Source organism: Staurois parvus, unplaced genomic scaffold (assembly GCF_062004578.1).
Source record: "Staurois parvus isolate SC_StPar_1 unplaced genomic scaffold, SC_StPar_1.0 ptg000457l, whole genome shotgun sequence".
NCBI classification, from domain to species: Eukaryota; Metazoa; Chordata; class Amphibia; order Anura; family Ranidae; genus Staurois; species Staurois parvus.
The window spans coordinates 643,980-668,795 of record NW_028318253.1 but is presented as its reverse complement, the minus strand read 5'-3'; the positions used below and the strand labels follow the sequence as shown (position 1 = coordinate 668,795).

Genomic DNA, 24,816 nt, shown 5'->3' with positions numbered 1-24,816 from the left:
TCAAGGATTAAGGGCAGTGACTGAGCTCTGCACATACCAGGATGAAACCTTGCCAGTAGAAGATGCTTCAGGCTTAGTCTGGCTGGTGTCATACAGGCAGGTTCTACTGCTACTGATGAGGTTTGGATGGGAGTTCCCTGCTCATGACCTGTGGACTGGATCCAAACTCAGCTGATTTTGGAGAAGCATTTTCTTCTTTGCAGCTCACCGGCTGGAACCAGAATCAGCCTCCCACAAAAAAGGCCGTGGGGAAAGGATGAAGTCCAGAATTTTTTGGAGTTCTTCAGTCACAATTGTCTGTTTGATCCCTTTTCTGGCACTCAAAGGTAAATCTATTTTTTCTGCATATATTGAGCAGAAGTGGTAAGCACTGCACTTTATAGTGGGCACCAGATGTACAGCAGGGTGGAAAGAGGACATGTCCTTAAAGTAGATCCTAACCCAAACAGAATCACATTTAATTAGCTCTGTAGGTTATAAACAATTGTCTCTCTTTTTTTTATAATTTACTGTTCTTTTCCTTTTATCTGGCATCCCAGTTCCGCTGATCTGTTCCAGCCTTTTTCAGCTACTTCCTGCACTCTTTCTGGTGTCGGCTGTACATCATTGCTTCCTGATAGTGAAAACAGTGGACCATGAATGCCAAATGTGTGTTAACATGGTCATTTATATAACTGAACAGGGGTGCATGCGACAGAATGACAACATAGGAGCACTGCTGGAAGATAGTTGTCATCTCAAAACAGGAACGGGTTGATTTACTAACATTGGAGAGTGGAAAATCTGGTGCAGCTGCACATGGTAGCCAATCAGCTTCTAATTTCAGGTTGTTCAATTAAGCTTTGACAAGAAAACCAGGAAGCTGTTCAGTTTCTCTGACGAGATGCACCAGATTTTCCACTCTCCAGTTTTATTAAATCAACCCTGAAGTTCCTGAATAGGATTCCTTCTGGAAAAATCACCAGGTATTATTTAATAAATGCTGCAGATTGGAACAGGTTAAAGATAACGTTTGGAATTACATTAACACATTAATGCTTGTTAGATTTTAGTAATTGGTACTACATTGAGTTTTTGTAAAAAATGTAACTTTTTTGGCATTTTTATACAGATAAACTGTAATATAGGGCAGCACAGTGGCTAAATGGTTAGGACATCCGCCTGGCAGTACTAGGGCCGTTGGTTCGAATCCCAACCATGGCATCACCTGCCTGGAGTTTGCATGTTCTCCCTGTGCCTGCGTGGGTTTACTCCGGGTACTCTGGTTTCCTCCCATACTCCAAAGACATGCTGGTAGGTTAATTGGCTCCTGTCTAAATTGTCCCTAGTATGTGTATGTATGAATGTGAGTTAGGGACCTTAGATTGCACGCACTTTGAAGGTTAGGGACTGATGTGAATGTACAATATATATGTAAAGCACTGTGTAAATGGATGGCACTATATAAGTACCTGAAATAAATAAATAATAATAAAAAGTGTTCTTATGAGGAAAGTGGCAAGGTCAGCATCCCTCTAGAAGTGACTAACCCTTTGGGATTATCTCACCAAAAATGACATTTTTGTTACAGATGATGCCTAAAATCTGACTTGTATCTTAGTGCAGATTTCTGGGAAAATCACACAAGCAGGAAATTACATTTTAGGGGGGGCGTTTCATACATTATCTGTGTACAGACTGCCTCCAGGTTGCCATTTTGTATTGCATTTTACAGAAAAGTACAGATTGAAAAGGAAAGGTAATTTTTAATCAAATTAAGTTACAATATGATTTGTGCAGCAATTGTATATTATTTTTTATTTTCTATCTTTCCCCACAAAAGTGGAGTTACCCTTTTAGTAACCTTTCGTATTTATCCTATGCACCAGGTGTCGGGGCCATCGAGTGTTGTACCTGCACCGATCGAGGAGAAGGGGACTGCCGGCCGGACAGAGCAGTGAATGTTTCCTGCCCTCCGGACCATGACATGTGTGTGGAGACCATCATAGCCCTAAAGACAAGTATGTAGAACAGATATGATAAAAGAGCTATAGCTCAAGTCCATTTCAGTTGAATAAGGAGCACCTGTAGACATGAAAGATGGAATGTAACTGTTTCATTTATCCATTAGACCTAATTTACACTTGGGGGGCAGTAAAAAAAATTGATAATTGAGCAGCATTTTACCCCCCATACCAACCTCAAACATCCCCTTTAAGCTGAGAGGGCAGGTAAGGGGTCACATGCTATGACCATGATTCTTTGAGTCATGGCTTAACAAAAATTGTCCCCCTTCACATTCGGGGGGCAGCACCCATTTAAGTGAAAGCCAGGGACGAACTGACCATTTGGAAACCCAGGCACTGCCCAAGAGCCGGGGTCAGTAGGGGACCCCATGAGATGCCCCTGGTACCTTTTTCATAGGCTTTTTTGAGTTTCAGAGTACCTATCAGAGTCCCCCCTAATGCAGCCTTTGCTGACCTGAATCTATTCTATGTTGCATGTTGAGGGGATGCCACATCCTATCTGTCCTTGGAGACCCTAGGACTATACAGTGAAGGAAGAAGCAGACTGATGATTTCTCCTCCTATCAACATGCTCCACACACAGCAGCACACCTGACTATCTGCTTGTGCTGCTTATCCCGCCCCCTCCCTGAGCTCTGGTATACAGATTCTACAGTTGACTGCACAAGGCTGATACCAGGTCAGGTGCAGGGGCGGACTGACCATTTGGAAACTCGGGCACTGCCCGAGGGCCCAGGGTCAGTGGGAGGCCCCATGAGATGCCCCTGGTACCTTTTTCATAGGCTTTTTTGAGTTTGGGCAAGGACACAGGGGCCCCATGATCCCCTATTGCCCGGGGGCCCCATGAGTTGTCAGTCCGCCCCTGTTGAAAGATAAATGCTAGGCTCGCAATTGTGGTGCGGTATTCCTATTGAGAAAGCAGGCTACCAAAAAAAGTACTCAAGAGGCAGCAGTATCTCCTCCTAAATGCCTGTGAGCTCCTCTCTTTCTGCCCTCTAAAAGGCGATCCTCCACAGTACATTTTCACAGACACCACAAGAGTAAATGAGCCCTATAGATTTTGGGCTGCAGTCGTACTTAGTGTTTTTGGTGATTTTGCCGGCTTTTTTTCTTGGAGCATTTTTGCTGTTGTTTTTGCGGGTGTCTGAGGCATAAAGTGGTTGTAAACCTCAGACATGAAATATGAACAAAGCATATCCCTCTATAGTGTGTACTTGTTTCAATTAAGAGTACTAAGCGTCATTTCTGTCTGCTGCCTCATTCCTCTGCTATCAGCATGAATCGCTTCTAACAAATATTCCTGACACCAAGAAAAAAATGGTGATGGCGGAGGTACCTCCAGCTGACTGACAGCCTCAGCTTTGTTCCTGTGAGCTCTCTGAACTCTCCTCACTGAGCTATGCAAAGTGTAACATCAGCTATCCGCCTCCTTTTTTCGGAACTCTCAAACAAGCTTTATAAATTCAGCACTTTGAATGGATGTAGAGAAGACTGCAGATAAACAGGTACAACTTATGTAGGAGGATTTCTTTCTTCTCTGTGTATCAACTTGATCCAGGGAATATCTGATTGCCTCTCAGGGGATCAGGAAGGAATTTTTTCCCCTGCAGGAGCAAATTGGATCATGCTTTGCTGGTTTTTTTTCCTTCCTCTGGATCAACTGTGGGTGTAGGATTATAACTTTTTTTTTTTTTAATGGTTGAACTGGATGGACTTTTGTCTTTTTTCAGCCAGACTAACTATGTAACTATATATTTCCTTGTCAGGGAGCCCATGATTGCTGCTTACAGCCACCTATAGAAGTCAATGGCTGTATGCGGCTATACATGTGTATACACAAGTACTTTTTTTTTTTTTTTGGTTGAGCTGGATGGACTTTTGTGTTTTTTCAGCCAGACTAACTATGTAACTGAGGCCAGTCACTTCATTGGGTATATGTAAGGGTTTACGACCACTTTAGGCATTGCCTATGAAAAGCTATTTACTAAGGTAAAAACGCACAATTTGTCTGTTTTCATGTGTTTTTCAGGCGCTCCAATTGATATCTATTGGGTCCAAAAATGCTTGAAGCTCAAAAGAAGCACATGTACTTTTTTGAGCTACAAGCTTCAAGCAACACTATGCTCCAGTGTGAACAGGGACAATAGGAAACCATGAGATTTTGGATGTTGAACTTTTGGAGCGTTGAGTGTGAATGGGGCCTTAGTGTACTTGGCACCGGTCACCATAGTAGTAGTAACTGGTAGAGAGTTGAGTATGATCATCTCATACTGTCATTCAACATCTCAGATATCCATAATTGATACCTAACATCCGCCACCTTACATTTTCAGCAGGAATATTTTAAAGCGTATCTAAAATAAAACTAACATGCATTTATTTCCTTTTGTTTTGCATTGCATTCCTTTTTAAAGAATGATTAAACCCAAGAACATCAAATGTGATCTGTTGCAGCCTACATTCCTGTGATGTGCTGGCTGCATTCATTGAATTTTTTTCAAGCTAAGAACATTTACAGCAAATACAGAAAATACCTGTTGATCCTGCCAGAAATACAGTGTTCTTTTCACTTCCTGTGACCTGCACCATAGAATAGCTATTTTCTGTAATATACCTATTGTACTGCCCCCAGGGCTGGGACAAGAGGTGGGCAGGAGGGGCACTATGGTATCCTGCGAGGAGGGAGGGTGGCATCGCAAGGAGATTGGGAGGGGATTTGTATTGGGAGGGGAAATTTAGGGCCACAGACGGGGGTAAGAATTGGTCTAGGAGGAGAATTTTTTTGGGGGGAATGATAGGAGGGGTGATTTTGGGGGATTTGTGTGGGGAAGAAGGATTTGTACTAGCAGGAGGGATTTGGGGGGTTTGCACTAGAATATGTCATGGTGTGTGCGGAGGGGAATTTGCACTAGGAGGGAATTTTTTTTTGGGGGGGGGAATTTGTGCTAGGAGGGACTAGGAGGGAGATTTGTGGGAGGGGGCTTTGGAGTGGGGAGGAGAGGATTTGTGCTCAGAAAGGAAATTTGAGGGGTAGAGGATCTGTACTAGGAGGTGTGATTTTTTTTTTTTTAGGAGGGGTCTTTTGCTGGGGGGGAGGGGGTTGGGAGAGAGAGGATTTGATCTGGGAGGGGCAAACGGAGGCAAATATTTTTGCTCGCAGGGGAATTTCACAAAGGGGGCAGATTTGTACAGTAAGAAGGGGAAATTTATGCTTACGAAGGTGCAGTTTAGTGCTCAATTTTTTGGGGGGCGGGGGAGGGGATTTTTGTTGACACATAATGCTCATACACCTTAAAGGAGGATGCAGTTCGGCATGCTTGCCCTGGGCTCTAAATTACCTTGTCCCAGCACTGCCTGCCCCCATGCAATGGAACCGAAGAGATACAGACATGTTCTTAACACCTTCCCGCCCGGCCTATAGCAGATTGATGGCCGGGTGGGACACTCACCATTGTGACTAGGCGTCATATGACCTCCTGTCAAAACGAGCCGCTCACAGGGCCGCGTATTGGCACGATCTGTCACCGGCTGTGTCCACGGGACACAACCAATGATATATCACTACACCGGCTCGTTGCCAGTGTCATGTGACCACTGTGACCAATCACAGCAGATCACATGTCAATTGTATACAATGGATGGCTTCCTGTCATGCCATCCATTGTATACAATTATGTTGTTAGCTGTGACTGGTCAAGGCAGTCACATGATACAGACAGGGCCAATCACAGCCCATCTGTATCATGTGATCAGCTTTGCCCAATCACAGCTAATCACAACAAAAGACTGAATGAATCAGTTTCATTCAGGAACAATGATTGCAAATATCAATGAAATAATATATATTGTGTTAAAAAAAAATCCTGATCACTTGCCCAGAGTAGTTCAATGTTACTATGGTAACATTGTATTGCTTTGGTCACAGTGTGCTGAAAAATCAAATAGTAAAAAAAAGAAAAAATTTAATAAAAAATAAACAAAATAATAGAAACATTTGAAAAAAAAATACAAATTCAATTAATATTTTCACCAAAGCAATGTAGCAAAATACATTTTGTCCTAAATTTATGAAGAAATGTTATTTATTTGCAAAATTTAATAACAGAAACAAAGAAAAGTCCATTTGTTTTCAAACGTTTCAGGTGTTTTTTGTTTTATTTAGCAACAAATAAAAAACTCAGTGGTAATTAAATACCACCAAAAGAAAGCTCTATTTTTGTGAAAAAAAATAAAAAATAAAAATGTCATATGGGTAGAATGTTGCATGACTGCGCAATTGTCATTCAAATTGCGACAGCGCTGAAAGCTGAAAATTGGCCTGGGCTGGAAGGGGGTATAAGTGCCCTGTATTAAAGTGGATAAATTGTTTATTTATAGTTCTTGAGCGAGATTAAAGAAAAATATCATACAGTTTTCACAGTATAGGTAACAATACAAATAAAAGAAAAAAAATCAGAAACAATGACCCGACTAATATATGAAGCAAGTGTAGATACAGACATGTTTGGAGCCCATATCAAGAGCCTAGATTGACAACCTTGGCTTTCTTTATAGATGCAGTGGAGGAGTAACGTAGCCACCCAGGGACAGGGGGTGTATTTGCAGGATCACAAGGTGAAAAGAAAGCAAAAGAAGCTTGAAAAAAAAAAAGAAAAAAAATGCAGCTACCACATCAAGTACTAGTAATCTGCAATATTTCACATTTTTAGTTTTGGGTTTAGATACACTTTAAAGCTTTTTTAAGATGTATTTTCAGGTACTGATCCTTCCAGTAACACATATCTTGTTTTAAGGCAGCGGTTCTCAACCTGGGGGTCGCGACCCCTTTGGGGGTCGAACGACGCTTCCACAGGGGTCGCCTAAGACCATCGGAAAACACATATTTCCGATGGTCTTAGGAACCGAGACACCGCTCCTCGCCGCCGCCGCCTCCAGGTGTGAGCGGGATGACATGCCGCCCCTGTCATCTGGACACACCTCGAGATCAATCCTCGTCTGTGATTGGCCGCAGGCACTGTAGCTCAGGAGAGGCACACAGGCGGCCAATCACCGGCAAGGAGGTGGAGCTTGGAGAAGAGGAGCCGAGCGGCACCGCGAAGATCGAGCGAGAGAAGAGGAGGAGAGCGGCCGGAGAAGGAAGACATCTGACAGGTAAGTGTCGGTACCATGGGAGAGGGAGGGAGCAAGCGAGCCCAGGCTGGAGCAGGGGTCTGCAAGGTAAGTATCATTGGTGTCAGTGGGAATAGTGCCCCATCATTGGTGTCACTAATACCAATGATGGGGCACTATTCCTCCCACTGACACCAACGATGGGACACTATTCCTCCCACTGACACCAACGATGGGGCACTATTCCTCCCACTGACACCAACGATGGGGCACTATTCCTCCCCCAAATGACACCAACGATGGGGCACTATTCCTCCCCCACTGACACCAAGGATGGGGCACGATTCCTCCCCCACTGACACCAAGGATGGGGCACGATTCCTCCCCCCACTGACACCAAGGATGGGGCACGATTCCTCCCCCCACTGACACCAAGGATGGGGCACGATTCCTCCCCCCACTGACACCAAGGATGGGGCACGATTCCTCCCCCCACTGACACCAAGGATGGGGCACGATTCCTCCCCCCACTGACACCAAGGATGGGGCACGATTCCTCCCCCCACTGACACCAAGGATGGGGCACGATTCCTCCCCCCACTGACACCAAGGATGGGGCACTATTCCTCCCCCCACTGACACCAAGGATGGGGCACTATTCCTCCCCCCACTGACACCAAGGATGGGGCACTATTCCTCCCCCCACTGACACCAAGGATGGGGCACTATTCCTCCCCCCACTGACACCAAGGATGGGGCACTATTCCTCCCCCCACTGACACCAAGGATGGGGCACTATTCCTCCCACCGACACCAATGATGGGGCACTATTCCCCCCACTGACACCAATGATGGGGCACTATTCCCCCCACTGACACCTATGATGGGGCACTATTCCTCCCCCCACTGACACCAATGATGGGGCACTATTCCTCCTCCCACTGACACCAATGATGGGGCACTATTCCTCCCACTGACAGCAATGATGGGGCACTATTCCTCCCACTGATACCAATGATGGGGCACTATTCCTCCCACTGATACCAATGATGAGGCACTATTCCTCCCACTGACACCGATGATGGGGCACTATTCCTCCCACTGATACCGATGAAGGGGCACTATTCCTCCCACTGATACCGATGATGGGGCACTATTCCTCCCACTGATACCGATGACGAGGCACTATTCTTCCCACTGACACCAATGACGGGGCACTATTCCTCCCACTGATACCAATGACGGGGCACTATTCCTCCCACTGATACCAATGACGGGGCACTATTCCTCCCACTGACACCAATGATGGGGCACTATTCCTCCCACTGATACCAATGATGGGGCACTATTCCTCCTCCCACTGATACCAATGACGGGGCACTATTCCTCCCACTGACACCAATGATGGGGCACTATTCCTCCCACTGATACCAATGATGGGGCACTATTCCTCCCACTGATACCAATGATGGGGCACTATTCCTCCCACTAATACCAATGATGAGGCACTATTCCTCCCACTGACACCTATGATGGGGCACTATTCCCCCCACTGACACCAATGATGGGGCACTATTCCTCCCCCCACTGACACCAATGATGGGGCACTATTCCTCCCCCCACTGACACCAATGATGGGGCACTATTCCTCCTCCCACTGACACCAATGATGGGGCACTATTCCTCCTCCCACTGACACCTATGATGGGGCACTATTCCTCCCACTGATACCGATGATGGGACACTATTCCTCCCACTGATACCGATGATGAGGCACTATTCCTCCCACTGACACCGATGATGGGGCACTATTCCTCCCACTGACACTGATGATGGGGCACTATTCCTCCCACTGACACCGATGATGGAGCACTATTCCTCCCACTGACACCAATGACGGGGCACTATTCCTCCCACTGACACCAATGACGGGGCACGATTCCTCCCACTGACACCAATGAAGGGGGCACTATTCCTCCCACTGACACTAATGACGGGGCACTATTCCTCCCACTGATACCAATGATGGGCACTATTCCACCCAATGACACCAATGACGTGGCACTATTCCTCCTACTGCAAAATTACAGTTATGAAGTAGCAACGAAAATAATTTTATGGTTGGGGGTCACCACAACATGAGGAACTGTATTAAGGGGTCGCGGCGCTAGAAAGGTTGAGAACCACTGTTTTAAGGTAACAACTTATCATCTGTATCTATAAAGGGGCATGTAGTCAGGTGTCGGGCTGTAGTATATCTTTCGGCCTGAAGGTGGCACTGTGCCATTTTTGCAGGCTGACCGCAGATCACTGAGGACTAATTGTCCTCTGCTTTGGGTTCCGAGCAGTCATCTTGGGGAGTACTGCATATAATGCTGGATGTTGAAATCTTGCAAAATTTAGACAGCCATCTTGATACAGAACTCCTTAAATAGGAGCTTTGGTGTGTTCACAGTACCGGAGTAAGATAGGAACAATGCCCCTGCTGGATAAGGAAAGAGTAGGAGTAGCATTAGAGAAAGGTACCTGTCGAGGAGGGAAAGAGTAGGTTCTCCCTATCAGGGTGTCTCCTCTATCAGCTTCCTGGAAAAGAATCCCATTGGCAGCTGGATATCTGTAGGAACATTGGGGATTACAGGGTGGCCTGTAATCTTATACCTCCTCCAAGGAAAGAGCTTCTCAGGCATTCTGTGATCTGTGGGTTCCTGATACAGTGTATTACTATTGGAAATGCTTTGTGGATAAACAGTGCCCTCTACTGCCTGAAGACGTGTATGACCTGCAACATATGTGCTGCCATTGCTGTAAATTGCCTTATGTAGCACTACCCCTTAGGGTCCCCCTAAAGCTCTGCACAGCCAGACAACATGCATTTTGCACACTTGTGCACTTAGAGTCAGTAAACAGTCCTTGAGCTTGGTTTTGTTGTTTTTATTAGTGGTTAACAACTTGGATGGCGTCTAGGGGTATATGGGATGCTCAAGGAAACCGCAAACTTGAGGACAACTTTTGAGCAACTATGTACAAAAATATGCATAGCAACATTTATAGCTGCCCCATGATGCACCACTGGCCATGATCTTATAAATCAGGGGTCTCCACATTTTTCCAGCAATTCGCCAGTTTTTGTCCTTCAGACTTTGGTAGGGTCAGGTTGTGGCCAGTGGAGGTAAAAATGTCCTGGGCTCAGCATCAGTGAAAATAAACATGGCCTCAGGGTTGGTTGCCAGTAGGAAAAAGAGTAGTGTCCCATCATTGGTATCAGTGGGAAGAGTAGTGTCCCATCGTTGGTATCAGTGGGAGCAATAGTGCCCCATCGTTGGTATCAGTGGGAGGAATAGTGCCCCATCGTTGGTATCAGTGGAGGAATAGTGCTCCATCATTGGTATCAGTGGAGGAATAGTGTCCCATCATTGGTATCAGTGGGAAGAGTAGTGTCCCATCGTTGGTATCAGTGGGAGCAATAGTGCCCCATCGTTGGTATCAGTGGAAAGAATAGTGCCCCATTGTTGGTATCAGTGGGAGAAATAGTGCCCCATCGTTGGTATCAGTGGGAGGAATAGTGCCCCATCGTTGGTATCAGTGGCAGGAATAGTGCCCCATCGTTGGTATCAGTGGGAGGAATAGTTCCCCATCGTTAATATCAGTGGGAGGAATAGTACCACATCTTTGGTATCAGTGGGAGGAATAGTACCACATCACTGGTATCAGTTGGAGGAATAGTACCACATCGTTGGTATCAGTGGGAGGAATAGTGCCCCATCATTGGTATCAGTGGAGGAATAGTGCCCCATCATTGGTATCAGTGGAGGAATAGTGCCCCATCACTGGTATCAGTGGAGGAATAATGCCCCATCATTGGTATCAGTGGGAGGAATAGTGCCCCATCGTTGGTATCAGTGGGAGCAATAGTGCCCCATCGTTGGTATCAGTGGAGGAATAGTGCTCCATCATTGGTATCAGTGGAGGAATAGTGCCCCATCGTTGGTATCAGTGGAGGAATAGTGTCCCATCGTTGGTATCAGTGGAGGAATAGTGTCCCATCGTTGGTATCAGTGGAGGAATAGTGTCCCATCGTTGATATCAGTGGGAGGAATAGTGCCCCATCGTTGATATCAGTGGTAGGAATAGTGCCCCATCGTTGGTATCAGTGGGAGGAATAGTACCACATCATTGGCATCAGTGGGAGGAATAGTGCCCCATCATTGGCATCAGTGGAGGAATAGTACCACATCATTGGTATCAGTGGGAGGAATAGTGTCCCATCATTGGTATCAGTGGAGGAATAGTGTCCCATCGTTGGTATCAGTGGAGGAATAGTGCTCCATCGTTGGCATCAGTGGAGGAATAGTGCCCCATCGTTGGTATCAGTGGAGGAATAGTGCCCCATCATTGGTATCAGGGTGTCTCCTCTATCAGCTTCCTGGAAAAGAATCCCATTGGCAGCTGGATATCTGTAGGAACATTGGGGATTACAGGGTGGCCTGTAATCTTATACCTCCTCCAAGGAAAGAGCTTCTCAGGCATTCTGTGATCTGTGGGTTCCTGATACAGTGTATTACTATTGGAAATGCTTTGTGGATAAACAGTGCCCTCTACTGCCTGAAGACGTGTATGACCTGCAACATATGTGCTGCCATTGCTGTAAATTGCCTTATGTAGCACTACCCCTTAGGGTCCCCCTAAAGCTCTGCACAGCCAGACAACATGCATTTTGCACACTTGTGCACTTAGAGTCAGTAAACAGTCCTTGAGCTTGGTTTTGTTGTTTTTATTAGTGGTTAACAACTTGGATGGCGTCTAGGGGTATATGGGATGCTCAAGGAAACCGCAAACTTGAGGACAACTTTTGAGCAACTATGTACAAAAATATGCATAGCAACATTTATAGCTGCCCCATGATGCACCACTGGCCATGATCTTATAAATCAGGGGTCTCCACATTTTTCCAGCAATTCGCCAGTTTTTGTCCTTCAGACTTTGGTAGGGTCAGGTTGTGGCCAGTGGAGGTAAAAATGTCCTGGGCTCAGCATCAGTGAAAATAAACATGGCCTCAGGGTTGGTTGCCAGTAGGAAAAAGAGTAGTGTCCCATCATTGGTATCAGTGGGAAGAGTAGTGTCCCATCGTTGGTATCAGTGGGAGCAATAGTGCCCCATCGTTGGTATCAGTGGGAGGAATAGTGCCCCATCGTTGGTATCAGTGGAGGAATAGTGCTCCATCATTGGTATCAGTGGAGGAATAGTGTCCCATCATTGGTATCAGTGGGAAGAGTAGTGTCCCATCGTTGGTATCAGTGGGAGCAATAGTGCCCCATCGTTGGTATCAGTGGAAAGAATAGTGCCCCATTGTTGGTATCAGTGGGAGAAATAGTGCCCCATCGTTGGTATCAGTGGGAGGAATAGTGCCCCATCGTTGGTATCAGTGGCAGGAATAGTGCCCCATCGTTGGTATCAGTGGGAGGAATAGTTCCCCATCGTTAATATCAGTGGGAGGAATAGTACCACATCTTTGGTATCAGTGGGAGGAATAGTACCACATCACTGGTATCAGTTGGAGGAATAGTACCACATCGTTGGTATCAGTGGGAGGAATAGTGCCCCATCATTGGTATCAGTGGAGGAATAGTGCCCCATCATTGGTATCAGTGGAGGAATAGTGCCCCATCACTGGTATCAGTGGAGGAATAATGCCCCATCATTGGTATCAGTGGGAGGAATAGTGCCCCATCGTTGGTATCAGTGGGAGCAATAGTGCCCCATCGTTGGTATCAGTGGAGGAATAGTGCTCCATCATTGGTATCAGTGGAGGAATAGTGTCCCATCGTTGGTATCAGTGGAGGAATAGTGTCCCATCGTTGGTATCAGTGGAGGAATAGTGTCCCATCGTTGATATCAGTGGGAGGAATAGTGCCCCATCGTTGATATCAGTGGTAGGAATAGTGCCCCATCGTTGGTATCAGTGGGAGGAATAGTACCACATCATTGGCATCAGTGGGAGGAATAGTGCCCCATCATTGGCATCAGTGGAGGAATAGTGCCCCATCGTTGGCATCAGTGGGAGGAATAGTACCACATCACTGGTATCAGTGGGAGGAATAGTACCACATCATTGGTATCAGTGGGAGGAATAGTGTCCCATCATTGGTATCAGTGGAGGAATAGTGTCCCATCGTTGGTATCAGTGGAGGAATAGTGCTCCATCGTTGGCATCAGTGGAGGAATAGTGCCCCATCGTTGGTATCAGTGGAGGAATAGTGCCCCATCATTGGTATCAGTGGGAGGAATAGTGCCCCATCGTTGGTATCAGTGGGAGCAATAGTGTCCCATCGTTGGTATCAGTGGGAGGAATAGTGCCCCATCGTTGGTATCAGTAGAAGAATAGTGCTCCATCGTTGGTATCAGTGGAGGAATAGTGTCCCATCGTTGGTATCAGTGGAGGAATACTGTCCCATCGTTGATATCAGTGGGAGGAATAGTGCCCCATCGTTGGTATCAGTGGGAGGAATAGTACCACATCACTGGTATCAGTGGGAGGAATAGTACCACATCATTGGTATCAGTGGGAGGAATAGTGTCCCATCATTGGTATCAGTGGAGGAATAGTGTCCCATCGTTGGTATCAGTGGAGGAATAGTGCCCCATCGTTGGTATCAGTGGAGGAATAGTGCCCCATCGTTGGCATCAGTGGAGGAATAGTGCCCCATCGTTGGCATCAGTGGAGGAATAGTGCCCCATCGTTGGCATCAGTGGAGGAATAGTGCCCCATCGTTGGTATCAGTGGGAGCAATAGTGTCCCATCATTGGTATCAGTGTGAGGAATAGTGCCCCATCGTTGGTATCAGTGGGAGGAATAGTGTCCCATCGTTGGTATCAGTGGGAGGAATAGTGCCCCATCGTTGGTATCAGTGGGAGGAATAGTGCCCCATCGTTGGTATCAGTGGAGGAATAGTGCTCCATCATTGGTATCAGTGGAGGAATAGTGTCCCATCGTTGGTATCAGTGGAGGAATAGTGTCCCATCGTTGATATCAGTGGGAGGAATAGTGCCCCATCGTTGATATCAGTGGGAGGAATTGTACCACATCACTGGTATCAGTGGGAGGAATAGTACCACATCATTGGTATCAGTGGGAGGAATAGTGTCCCATCATTGGTATCAGTGGAGGAATAGTGTCCCATCGTTGGTATCAGTGGAGGAATAGTGCTCCATCGTTGGCATCAGTGGAGGAATAGTGCCCCATCATTGGTATCAGTGGAGGAATAATGCCCCATCATTGGTATCAGTGGGAGGAATAGTGCCCCATCGTTGGTATCAGTGGGAGCAATAGTGTCCCATCGTTGGTATCAGTGGGAGGAATAGTGCCCCATCGTTGGTATCAGTAGAGGAATAGTGCTCCATCGTTGGTATCAGTGGAGGAATAGTGTCCCATCGTTGGTATCAGTGGAGGAATACTGTCCCATCGTTGATATCAGTGGGAGGAATAGTGCCCCATCGTTGGTATCAGTGGGAGGAATAGTACCACATCACTGGTATCAGTGGGAGGAATAGTACCACATCATTGGTATCAGTGGGAGGAATAGTGTCCCATCATTGGTATCAGTGGAGGAATAGTGTCCCATCGTTGGTATCAGTGGAGGAATAGTGCCCCATCGTTGGCATCAGTGGAGGAATAGTGCCCCATCGTTGGCATCAGTGGAGGAATAGTGCCCCATCGTTGGCATCAGTGGAGGAATAGTGCCCCATCGTTGGTATCAGTGGGAGCAATAGTGTCCCATCATTGGTATCAGTGTGAGGAATAGTGCCCCATCGTTGGTATCAGTGGGAGGAATAGTGTCCCATCGTTGGTATCAGTGGGAGGAATAGTGCCCCATCGTTGGTATCAGTGGGAGGAATAGTGCCCCATCGTTGGTATCAGTGGAGGAATAGTGCTCCATCATTGGTATCAGTGGAGGAATAGTGTCCCATCGTTGGTATCAGTGGAGGAATAGTGTCCCATCGTTGATATCAGTGGGAGGAATAGTGCCCCATCGTTGATATCAGTGGGAGGAATTGTACCACATCACTGGTATCAGTGGGAGGAATAGTACCACATCATTGGTATCAGTGGGAGGAATAGTGTCCCATCATTGGTATCAGTGGAGGAATAGTGTCCCATCATTGGTATCAGTGGAGGAATAGTGCCCCATCGTTGGCATCAGTGGAGGAATAGTGCCCCATCGTTGGCATCAGTGGAGGAATAGTGCCCCATCGTTGGCATCAGTGGAGGAATAGTGCCCCATCGTTGGCATCAGTGGAGGAATAGTGCCCCATCGTTGGTATCAGTGGGAGCAATAGTGTCCCATCATTGGTATCAGTGTGAGGAATAGTGCCCCATCGTTGGTATCAGTGGGAGGAATAGTGTCCCATCGTTGGTATCAGTGGGAGGAATAGTGCCCCATCGTTGGTATCAGTGGGAGGAATAGTGCCCCATCGTTGGTATCAGTGGAGGAATAGTGCCCCATCGTTGGTATCAGTGGAGGAATAGTGCCCCATCGTTGGTATCAGTGGAGGAATAGTGCCCCATCGTTGGTATCAGTGGAGGAATAGTGTCCCATCGTTGGTATCAGTGGAAGAAATAGTGCCCCAAGGGCTGGCCACAGGCTGAGCAAAAGGCTGCATAGGGCCCTTGGGCTTCAGTTTGGAGACACCTGATATAAATGATCAACAGCTCAAGATTGTTATCATCCCTATTACTATTGTCCTGAGTTACAGTGACATCCAGTAACAGCAGTTGGGAACTGCAGCAATCCTGAACCTAGGAGAGAAACCACTTGAGAAAAACTACAAATTGGCCTGAGCAAAACTCTCATGACACGGTGGCTACATAGGCAAAGATATAAAGGCAGGGCCCTACAAAGATGGGGATGTCCTTATGGTTGTAATGTACAGCATATGCCTGTATGTATGCTAATAAAGATTCATCAAGTTTTGACAGCTGGGTTCAGAAATGGTTGTGCTTACACTTATGAATATATATATATATATAAAATGTATTATGGATGGGGGCACCAGTAAGCAGATGACTGCTGGGGGTATCATCCCCCAGGCTTGCACGTAATGAGGGGGGCACTTCTTTGCCCTGTGCACTGGATGACCTTGTCCTAGCACTGATGACAGCCGTAATGTAATGCAGAATTCCAAAAGCTATCTTGTGTTGATTAATCCTTATAACATATCTATGTAATATGTCATTGTATTAATAAAGTTCTCTTGTTCAATAGGTCATGACAACCATGTTATTCTACAGAAAGGCTGTGGTTATGGTGGTCCCACTTTGCTGGAAAAAAACATATTATGCTTTGGGATATTCGTATATATGCAGCTTAGCCAATGCAACACTAGCTTGTGCAACACCAACATGGACCTGATGTCCTACCAACTTGCCCCTGATGGTAATTATTTTAATGAACGTTCTCTGTAATATCGTCATAAAAGTGAGACATTCATTTATACTCTACTATGTACATTACCCGACTTAGGCAGAGCCATCAAGCGAGGAAGGCTACCCTGAAATAATTGCAAACTTTTAAATTATAACTACAGCTTTTATTGATAGAACATAACAAAGAGAGGTAACTATGTCCAAGGAACTTTATTCCTGTAACATTAACGTGAACTTTCAGTTTAAATTAGGTACACCCATTCTAAGTACACCCAAAGTAGAAAAACCTGTTCTCTGCCATCATGCTGTAGAGAAGGCCCTTTGCTGATTGGAGAGCTCCAACTCTGACTCAAGGGGCATATTGAACCTCTGCAAAGAGACCAGAGCTTCCATACAGAGAGCAAAGCTCATGTTGTCTGCTGATTGAAGAGCTCTAGCTCAGATTCAGCAGCAAGGGTCCTTCTCTGCAGCTGCTGGCAAGGGACATGCTTTTCTACTCAAACTGTGGCTGGTTTCTAATAAAAATGAACTATGAGGGCCCATTCATATCAGCAGAAAATCCTGACAGAGGCAAAAAGAGGTCTTGGCTTTCTATATACTTTTAGCTTTATTATACAACATCTTCCATAAGTCCAATCATCATTAGACATGTACGATTCATTTTGTTACGAATCGAAATTCGGAAAACATTTTTGTTATTCAGTGATTTGGATTATTTGAATTTCCGAATCACAATAGTAACAAATTTCAATGAATCCAAAATAAATTCTAAAGAAACAATTTATCCAAATACAAAAATGAATTAAAATTTTAAAATAAATTTTAAATTTGAAATGGAAACATTGCAATAAATAATGGTCCCTTAACAAGTGGGAGGCAAACTGTTGTAATTCCTACACTGTTCACCTGATTTGGATGTAAATACCCTCAAATAAAAGCTGACAGGCTGCAGTTAAAGCACATCTTGTTAGTTTCATTTCAAATCCATTGTGGTGGTGTATAGAGCCAAAAATGTTAGAATTCTGTCGATGTCCCAATATTTATGGACCTGACTGTAGAAGCTTTGACCACTCTACATCCCTATAACTGACAAAAAAGCCTAAGTTTTGTTAAATTTGTTTTTCTTTTTAAATCAGCACAAGGGATGGCACATTCATTTAATGAGAAGGGTCACTGGTGCTTGTGTCGGCTGTCCTAGTTGAAATCCAAAGTCCTCTGCCCCACCACACCTCTGCAGCGGTAATCTGTCGGTACTATGGGAGTTAATACAGCCATTGGACCTGTCCTAGGCATGCGTCAAGAGTACTGACTAAGCCCAATCTCTTTCCACCTCCTCCAAGTGGTACTAAAGCTTCCATCAAAGAAAAGTGCTCTATGATTGGAGGACAGGTGCATTAATGGGCCATCTCCTCCATTCATAGAGCACTTTTTATTCCTTGAAATTATAGTACAGGTTCTATGAATAGTGGAAAGGATAGGCATAGTTGGTACTCTGAATGAGTGCCTATGACAGGTCCAATGCAATTGTATCAACCTTCCGCAGCATCAGAGGTTTACCACTGTGGATGTGTGTGAGTGGAGTACAAGATGGAAGATTTCAACTAGGACAGGTGGCATTAAAACAAGGGACACATTTCATTAAATGTAGATACCGTCCCTTGTGCTGATTAAAAAAACCCCAAAAACCTAAACTTAGGCTTTAATAAGGATTACAATAAGAAAAGAGAAGCCACCTAATTTGCATTGTTTGTATGTGTATGGTCCCATTAGATGCCAACTGTCTACAAGGGATAGTCATATACACAACTTTGGCTAACTGGACCCTTCCCCTGGTTTACTGCAGGAGATTGTAGCTTGACCCCTGCACATCCAACGGGCTCTAGGCTCTTGTCCAACTCAAGTAGGAGGCCCCATTGCATCTTCAAAAGCTTCTGCAGCTATATTTCCATTTATGGAATACAAGATTTCTGTCTCCACAGCTGTCCAATCTTGACAACCTCCTCAATAAAAATCACAAATATCAACTTTTTTCAGCTTGCTTGGCTGGTTCCTCTGAAATCCTTCTGTCTGGCAAACCTGTTTCTATATTGTGGCTCAATATCTTCAAAACGTTTCACATTTGTATTCTTGGAACAAATCCCAAATGATGCCATTGTGTTGTATCTCTATGCAGATAATATAACTCGAGTACCTAATGATGACCAATGCTACAGTTGTGTAGGAAAGCCTAAAGCGGAATGTTCACCAAACAACGCGCCTGTCATGCAGTGCTACAACACATACAGCCACTGCTTTGATGGAAATCTCACCACATCCACTGGTAATTATGTCTTCATCCTAGGTAAAGAGGGCTATTTGAAGGATGCAGGAGTAGCATTAATTAAAGTGTTAGTTCACCTTTATGGAAAAAAAAATGAAAAGGTGAACTAACACCATACACTTTCCCCAACCCCACAGTTCCTGCTGTACTTAACTCTGGCAATGCTGAGCTGTCAGTGCCAAGGCAGAAATTCAAGCAGTCGAAGGATCTCCATGCTCCTCCATCCTCCCTGTGCAGGGCTTCCAGGATGGACCACAGCAATTTACTGTGCTGGTGCTGACCAATCAGAATTGCTCTGGTCCATCTTGGGAGCTCTGAAGGGAGAAGAGGGAGAAGAGTGGGGATTTCAAAACTCTGGACCACTGGACTGGCTGCATGGGCAGTGACAGCTCTGGAAGTAAATGCAACATGGACTGGGGATAGGAGGAGGGAAGGGGGGGGGGGGGTGTATGGTGTTAGCTCACCTTTAAATTTTATCCGTAAAGGTGAACTAACACTTTAAAGTGAAGCTCTGCCCAAAAGGGGAAGTTCCATTTTAAGGTCTCGTCCCGCACTCCTTGTTAAGGATTGGCACCTTATGGATACCCTCTCTCACTGCTGCTGCGATCGCCTAGGCAATTGGAATCGGAAGTTTTCTTCCCCCCTGTAGTCTTCTGGGACTTGTGACAGGTCCCAGAAGATTACAGGACCATTTACAAAGTACAGCACTATTCACGCAGTGGGCATTTGGCTGTGAAGCCTCAAGCTGTCACAACCGGGTGCCCACACTTAAGATGTCGGCGCCAAGGAGAGAGAATGGCAGGTGAGTGTTGGTTTTTTAAAATTCAGCAGTTAAAGTTTTTGTAGCTGCTGACTTTTATTTTTTTACATTTTGACTGGAGCTCCACTGTAAGACCAACTGCCCCCAAAATTGTTTGCCTCTAATGAAGCTCCCACACTGGAATACTACATTGCAGGATGGGCTTAATTTTAGGATTGGTTTGGCTTACAGACTTCTATTCTTCATGAATCTCAAAGAAATATTCTGTTGTGCTGAAAGTAGACCTGAATTATTGGGCAACCACCCCACTACACCCTTTCTTGTGTTTACTAAGCAGAAGGGTAGCCGCTCAGCATGGAAGCTAGCAGTGATCACTGTAGTAGTGGTGTCTACTAGAGTGATTTTCAGATTCCACTGAGATCCCACACGTACAGCACATTCCTACTTACATTTGCCCAAGCTGGACCAGTGCAACAATACAAAGATATCCATACCTGAAATTTAGCCTTAAAGTTCATCCAAGGGCTCCTGTATGAGAGTCTAAACTAGTACCAAATCCTGTTACCATGCACAAGCCTCAAAAGTAAGCAATGACTGAGACAAATCCTCCGTCGTTTGTATCTCACAATCTCCCAGGCACTGCAACTCAAGTTGGAAGGGTTTTAGCATCGGAGGTAGTGCTGTCAATCCAGGATGTAGTGTGTTCAGGTGCTGATTGACAAGCTAGTAGCCATTAAATCAGACAGTTAACCATTATTTTGAGAGCTTATCAATGGTAAATAGATATTTCTTTCAGTACAAGTAACCTTTAGACCAGCTTTCTGAATGGTCTTTTTTTTTTCTGTTCAGGTAACGACACAGCAACCATACCACTCAAGAGTTGCTCCACGAGATACCACTGCGGTAGGCACACTCTAACCTACAGTAGCGTGAACATCGAGATTATGGGAGCCTGCTGTTCAGAAGGCCTCTGCAACAATGACTTGTCCAACAAAACGCATCTGGCGGAGCTGCCGTATCTTGTCCTGCTGAATGATCAGAACGAGGAACAGACCACCAAAGTGGTTCCACCGCTCTTTGTAACCGCAACATCAGAGCCAGATGGGACTCACAAAAATCGCTCCTGTGTGCCTCAGGATTGTGAAGACAATGCGGCTAGTGGACTTTCCTTTTCACTTTGGCTTTATTTTATTTTGATTGCACTTTCGTGATCAAATACAAGAGAACTGTAGCTCTGTTTGTTCCCGGGGAAGGGCCTGCCAGTGTATCAAGGGGGAAGGGGAAGTGGGAACATGCCTCCCCAGGGTCAATCTAACTTGATTTTTTAAATGAGAGCCAGCACTGAGAAAGTGATAGGGCCTCTTCAAAGGTAACCTGTGCTGATAGAAATACTAGCAGTGGCCTTCTTCATCATAAAAATCCTAGCGGCGTGACATCCATACTTGTCTTCTGAATTACCTACTTTCTTAAGCTGCCTATACACTTGTAGAATTTATCTTGAAAATATTCCCTTTAACAACATACGTTTGAGGCCCGTAGAGGAAGAAATCACCTCCCCAGGGCCCCAAACTATTTATCATCTCCCTAGCCACCTTCTGGACACTTCCCTACTGGGATTGCCTGGGGCATGATAAATATTCAGGCTGGTGATTTGACTCTCCCAGCCCTATACTCTGGAAACTTCTTACAGAAGCAGTCAAACTCCCAGCCTCTGAAATCCTGAACAGACCAGAACAAACAATCAAAAGGAGCCTGAAACTAAATTTGCCTAGCACCCTATGCTTTGAGGGGGCTACACAGGTATATCAAAACAAAAGTTGGTCAAAGTCTTATAGTTCATACTTTTAGAAGGCAGCCACAGCCTGAGTAGAAAAGCCTGAGCTCTGCCAGCATGCTGCAGAAGATGTTTGAGTTCTGTGTGGAAGCAGTGGTTAGACATGTACACGCTGGACATTTTCATTTCCTTTTATTTTGGATGCATTTGTTCATCGAAGAATTTTGTTTCATCATATTTTGTTATGTTGAACGGATTTGTATTCGGGATGTTTCATATTTTTGGCATTCGTCTTGTATATTCATTGATCTGGGGAGATTAGAAAAATGTTGCAGTTTGTATTTTTGAAAGATTGCTGTATATTTCAGAAGGATTCGATCAATAGTCCTCTATCATAACTATTTAGACGGATTGGATCTTTTCAGACGCAACGGAATAAATAATGCAAAATGTGGTGGCCACTGCATTAGACTGTGAAATTGAACTGGCTGTGACAATGAAATCAATTTAAATAAAAGATGTATTTGAATGCGAATTATCGAGCAAATTCTAAATTTGAATTGATTTCCCCATAGGCCCAAACTATTATTGCATCATGTGACATTTGAATGAAACAAATGCATTCGGTAATTTGGTATAACTTTTTTTGGATTCGTTGACATTCATTACTATGTCCATTTGGAGATTTGTATACATCCAAATTTCTGAAAATCATATTTGCATCTGAAAATCGATTTGTTGTGAAAAAATCTTCTCTCTGAAGAAGCCCTCCAATCAGCAGGACACATGAGTTTGGTTGACTGCAGAGCTATAGGCCTGGCTCAATAGGGTTCGCTGTCTTGGATCTCTGCAGAGGCGCTACTATTTCCACCTGGAGAGAAAGGTCCTTCTCTGCAAAATGCTGGCAGGGGACAGGCTTTTCTACTCAGGCTGTGGTGGCTCAGTTAGGCTTTAAATTAGTATGCCAGTCAGGCAACTGGCATTTCCAGAATGATAGATCAGTCATAACAACTATTTTTCTCTCAGCACAGGTTTTCTTTAAAATGGATATAGATTGGTATTTTTAGTGAATTCAATTCTGAGTTATAGTTATTATTGCAAAATGTATGGGAAAAAGATTTATGATTTTTTTTAATGTTTACTGTGCTGTTTTCATGATAGCATTTCAAATACAGAATTGTGGACAGACTTGGGTTTCAGAATCACTGCTAACATTTATTTTTTTCATATTTATATGGCACTAATATACACTGTATGACTGAGGCCTCATTCACACCATGTGCAGTTTTTCTGCATGCGTTCTGCATGAGCACAAAGAAAACAATTGTTCTCTATGTGCCCTGTTCACACTACAACACTGGTATCATGTGCAGATTTTTTTCTACGCAAGAATCTGCAATGTTTATGAAGTTTTCGGCATGGAAAAAACCTGATGTGACATCAACATTGGGGTGTGAACAGGGCATATAGAGAACAATTGTTTTCTTTGTGATCTTGCAGAGAATGTATATTACATACACTACATTGCCAAAGGTATTGGGCCAGCCCTCCAAATCATGTGATTCAGGTGTTCCAATCACCTCCATGGCCACAGGTGTATAAAATCATCTCCTAGGCATGCAGATTGCTTCTACAAACATTTGTGAAAGAATGGGTCGCTCTCAGGAGCTCAGTGAATTCAAGCGTGGTCCCGTGATAGGTTGTCACCTGTGCAATAAGTCCATCCGTGACATTTCCTGGCTACTAAATATTCCACGGTCAACTGTTAGTGGGATTATAACAAAGTGGAAGCAACTGGTAACAACAACAACTCAGCCACGAAGTGGTAGGCCACGTAAAATGACAGAGCGGGGTCAGCGCATGCTGAAGCGCACAGTGCGCAGACGTCGCCAACTGTAGAGTCAATAGCTAAAGACCTCCAAACTTCATGTGGTCTTCAGATTAGCACAACAACAGTGTGTAGAGAGCTTCATGGAATGGGTTTCCATGGCCGAGCAGCTGCATCCAAGCCTTATATCATTAAGTGCAATGCAAAGAGTCGGATGCCGTGGTGTAAAGAACGCCGCAACTGGACTCCCGAGCAGTGGAAACATGTTCTCTTTAGTGACGAATGACGCTTCTCTGTCTGGTTATCTGATGGATGTGTCTGGGTTTGGTGGTTGCCACGAGAACAGTACTTGCCTGACTGCATTGTGCCCCGTGTAAAGTTTGGTGGAGGGGGGATTATGGTGTGGGGTTGTTTTTCAGGGGTTGGACTTGGCCCCCTAGTTCCAGTGAAGGGAACTCTTAAGGCGTCAGCATACCAAGACATTTTGGACAATTTCATGCTCCCAACTTTGTGGGAAGAGTCTGGGGATGGCCCCTTTCTGTTCCAACATGACTGCGCACCAGTGCACAAAGCAAGGTCCATAAAGACATGGATGAGTGAGTTTGGGTTGGAGGAACTTGACTGGCCTGCACAGGGACCTGACCTCAACCCCATAGAACACCTTTGGGATGAATTAGAGCTGTGACTGCCAGCCAGGCCTTCTCATCCGACATCAGTGCCTGTCCTCACAAATGTGCTTCTGGAAGAATGGTCCAACCTTCCCATAGACACTCCTAAACCTTGTGAACAACCTTCCCAGAAGAGTTGAAGCTGTTATAGCTGCAAAGGGCGGGGCCAACTCAGTATTGAACCTTACAGACTAACTTGTTGGCAGACTGCCTTCCAGTCGCCTCCTCTGACAGATGTTATCGCCATCATACGTAGTTTCTGGATAGGCTCTGCAAACTCTCTGTAAATGCTGCCAATCCAGTTCAGCTGTGTTACACAGACTCTGTTTCCACCTTGCTGGAATTTTACGTGAATACACTTTATTGCAATCCTCAGTCTCCGTGTGCATTCTCTACTCTCTGGGTACTGAACGCACGCTCATGGCTGGCCAGCTGGTCTGCAGCACCAGAGTGCAATACCTGGAGCTAACCATTACTAACCCACTAAGTGACATATCGGCATGGATGTCACTCCACTTCCTCAAACTCAATCTTTCCAAAACTGAGCTCATACTATTCCCTCCAGCCCGTGCCCCCTCCTCTGACTTCTCCATCAAGATCAATAACACAATCATCAGTCCCTCCCCTCATGCCAGGGTACTAGGTGTAATCCTAGACTCCCATCTGTCCTTTCAGTCCCAATTCCAATCACTGTCCAAATCTTGTAGACTTCACCTCCACAACATCTCCAAGATACGCCCGTTCCTAACCTCGCAAACCACTAAGCAACTCATTCACTCCCTTGTAATCTCTCGCCTTGACTATTGTAACTCCCTCCTCATTGGCCTACCTCATCACAGGCTATCCCCTCTTTAGTCTATCATGAATGCTGCTGCCAGACTCATCCATCTTACTAACCGTTCTGTATCAGCCATCCCTCTCTGCCAATCC

At 45.2% G+C, this 24,816-nt stretch overlaps 1 protein-coding gene across 1 annotated transcript; it reads left to right on the top strand.

The window, feature by feature from the left end:
* Nucleotides 1–92: 92 nt before the first annotated feature.
* Nucleotides 93–22,578, top strand: LYPD3 (LY6/PLAUR domain containing 3). Its single transcript, XM_089688861.1, has 5 exons — nt 93–326; nt 1,869–2,000; nt 16,376–16,546; nt 18,710–18,856; nt 20,466–22,578. Exons 1-5 carry the CDS (start codon nt 257–259, stop codon nt 20,825–20,827), a joined length of 882 nt encoding a protein of 293 aa, XP_089544987.1. The 5' UTR covers nt 93–256; the 3' UTR covers nt 20,828–22,578.
* Nucleotides 22,579–24,816: the final 2,238 nt, after the last annotated feature.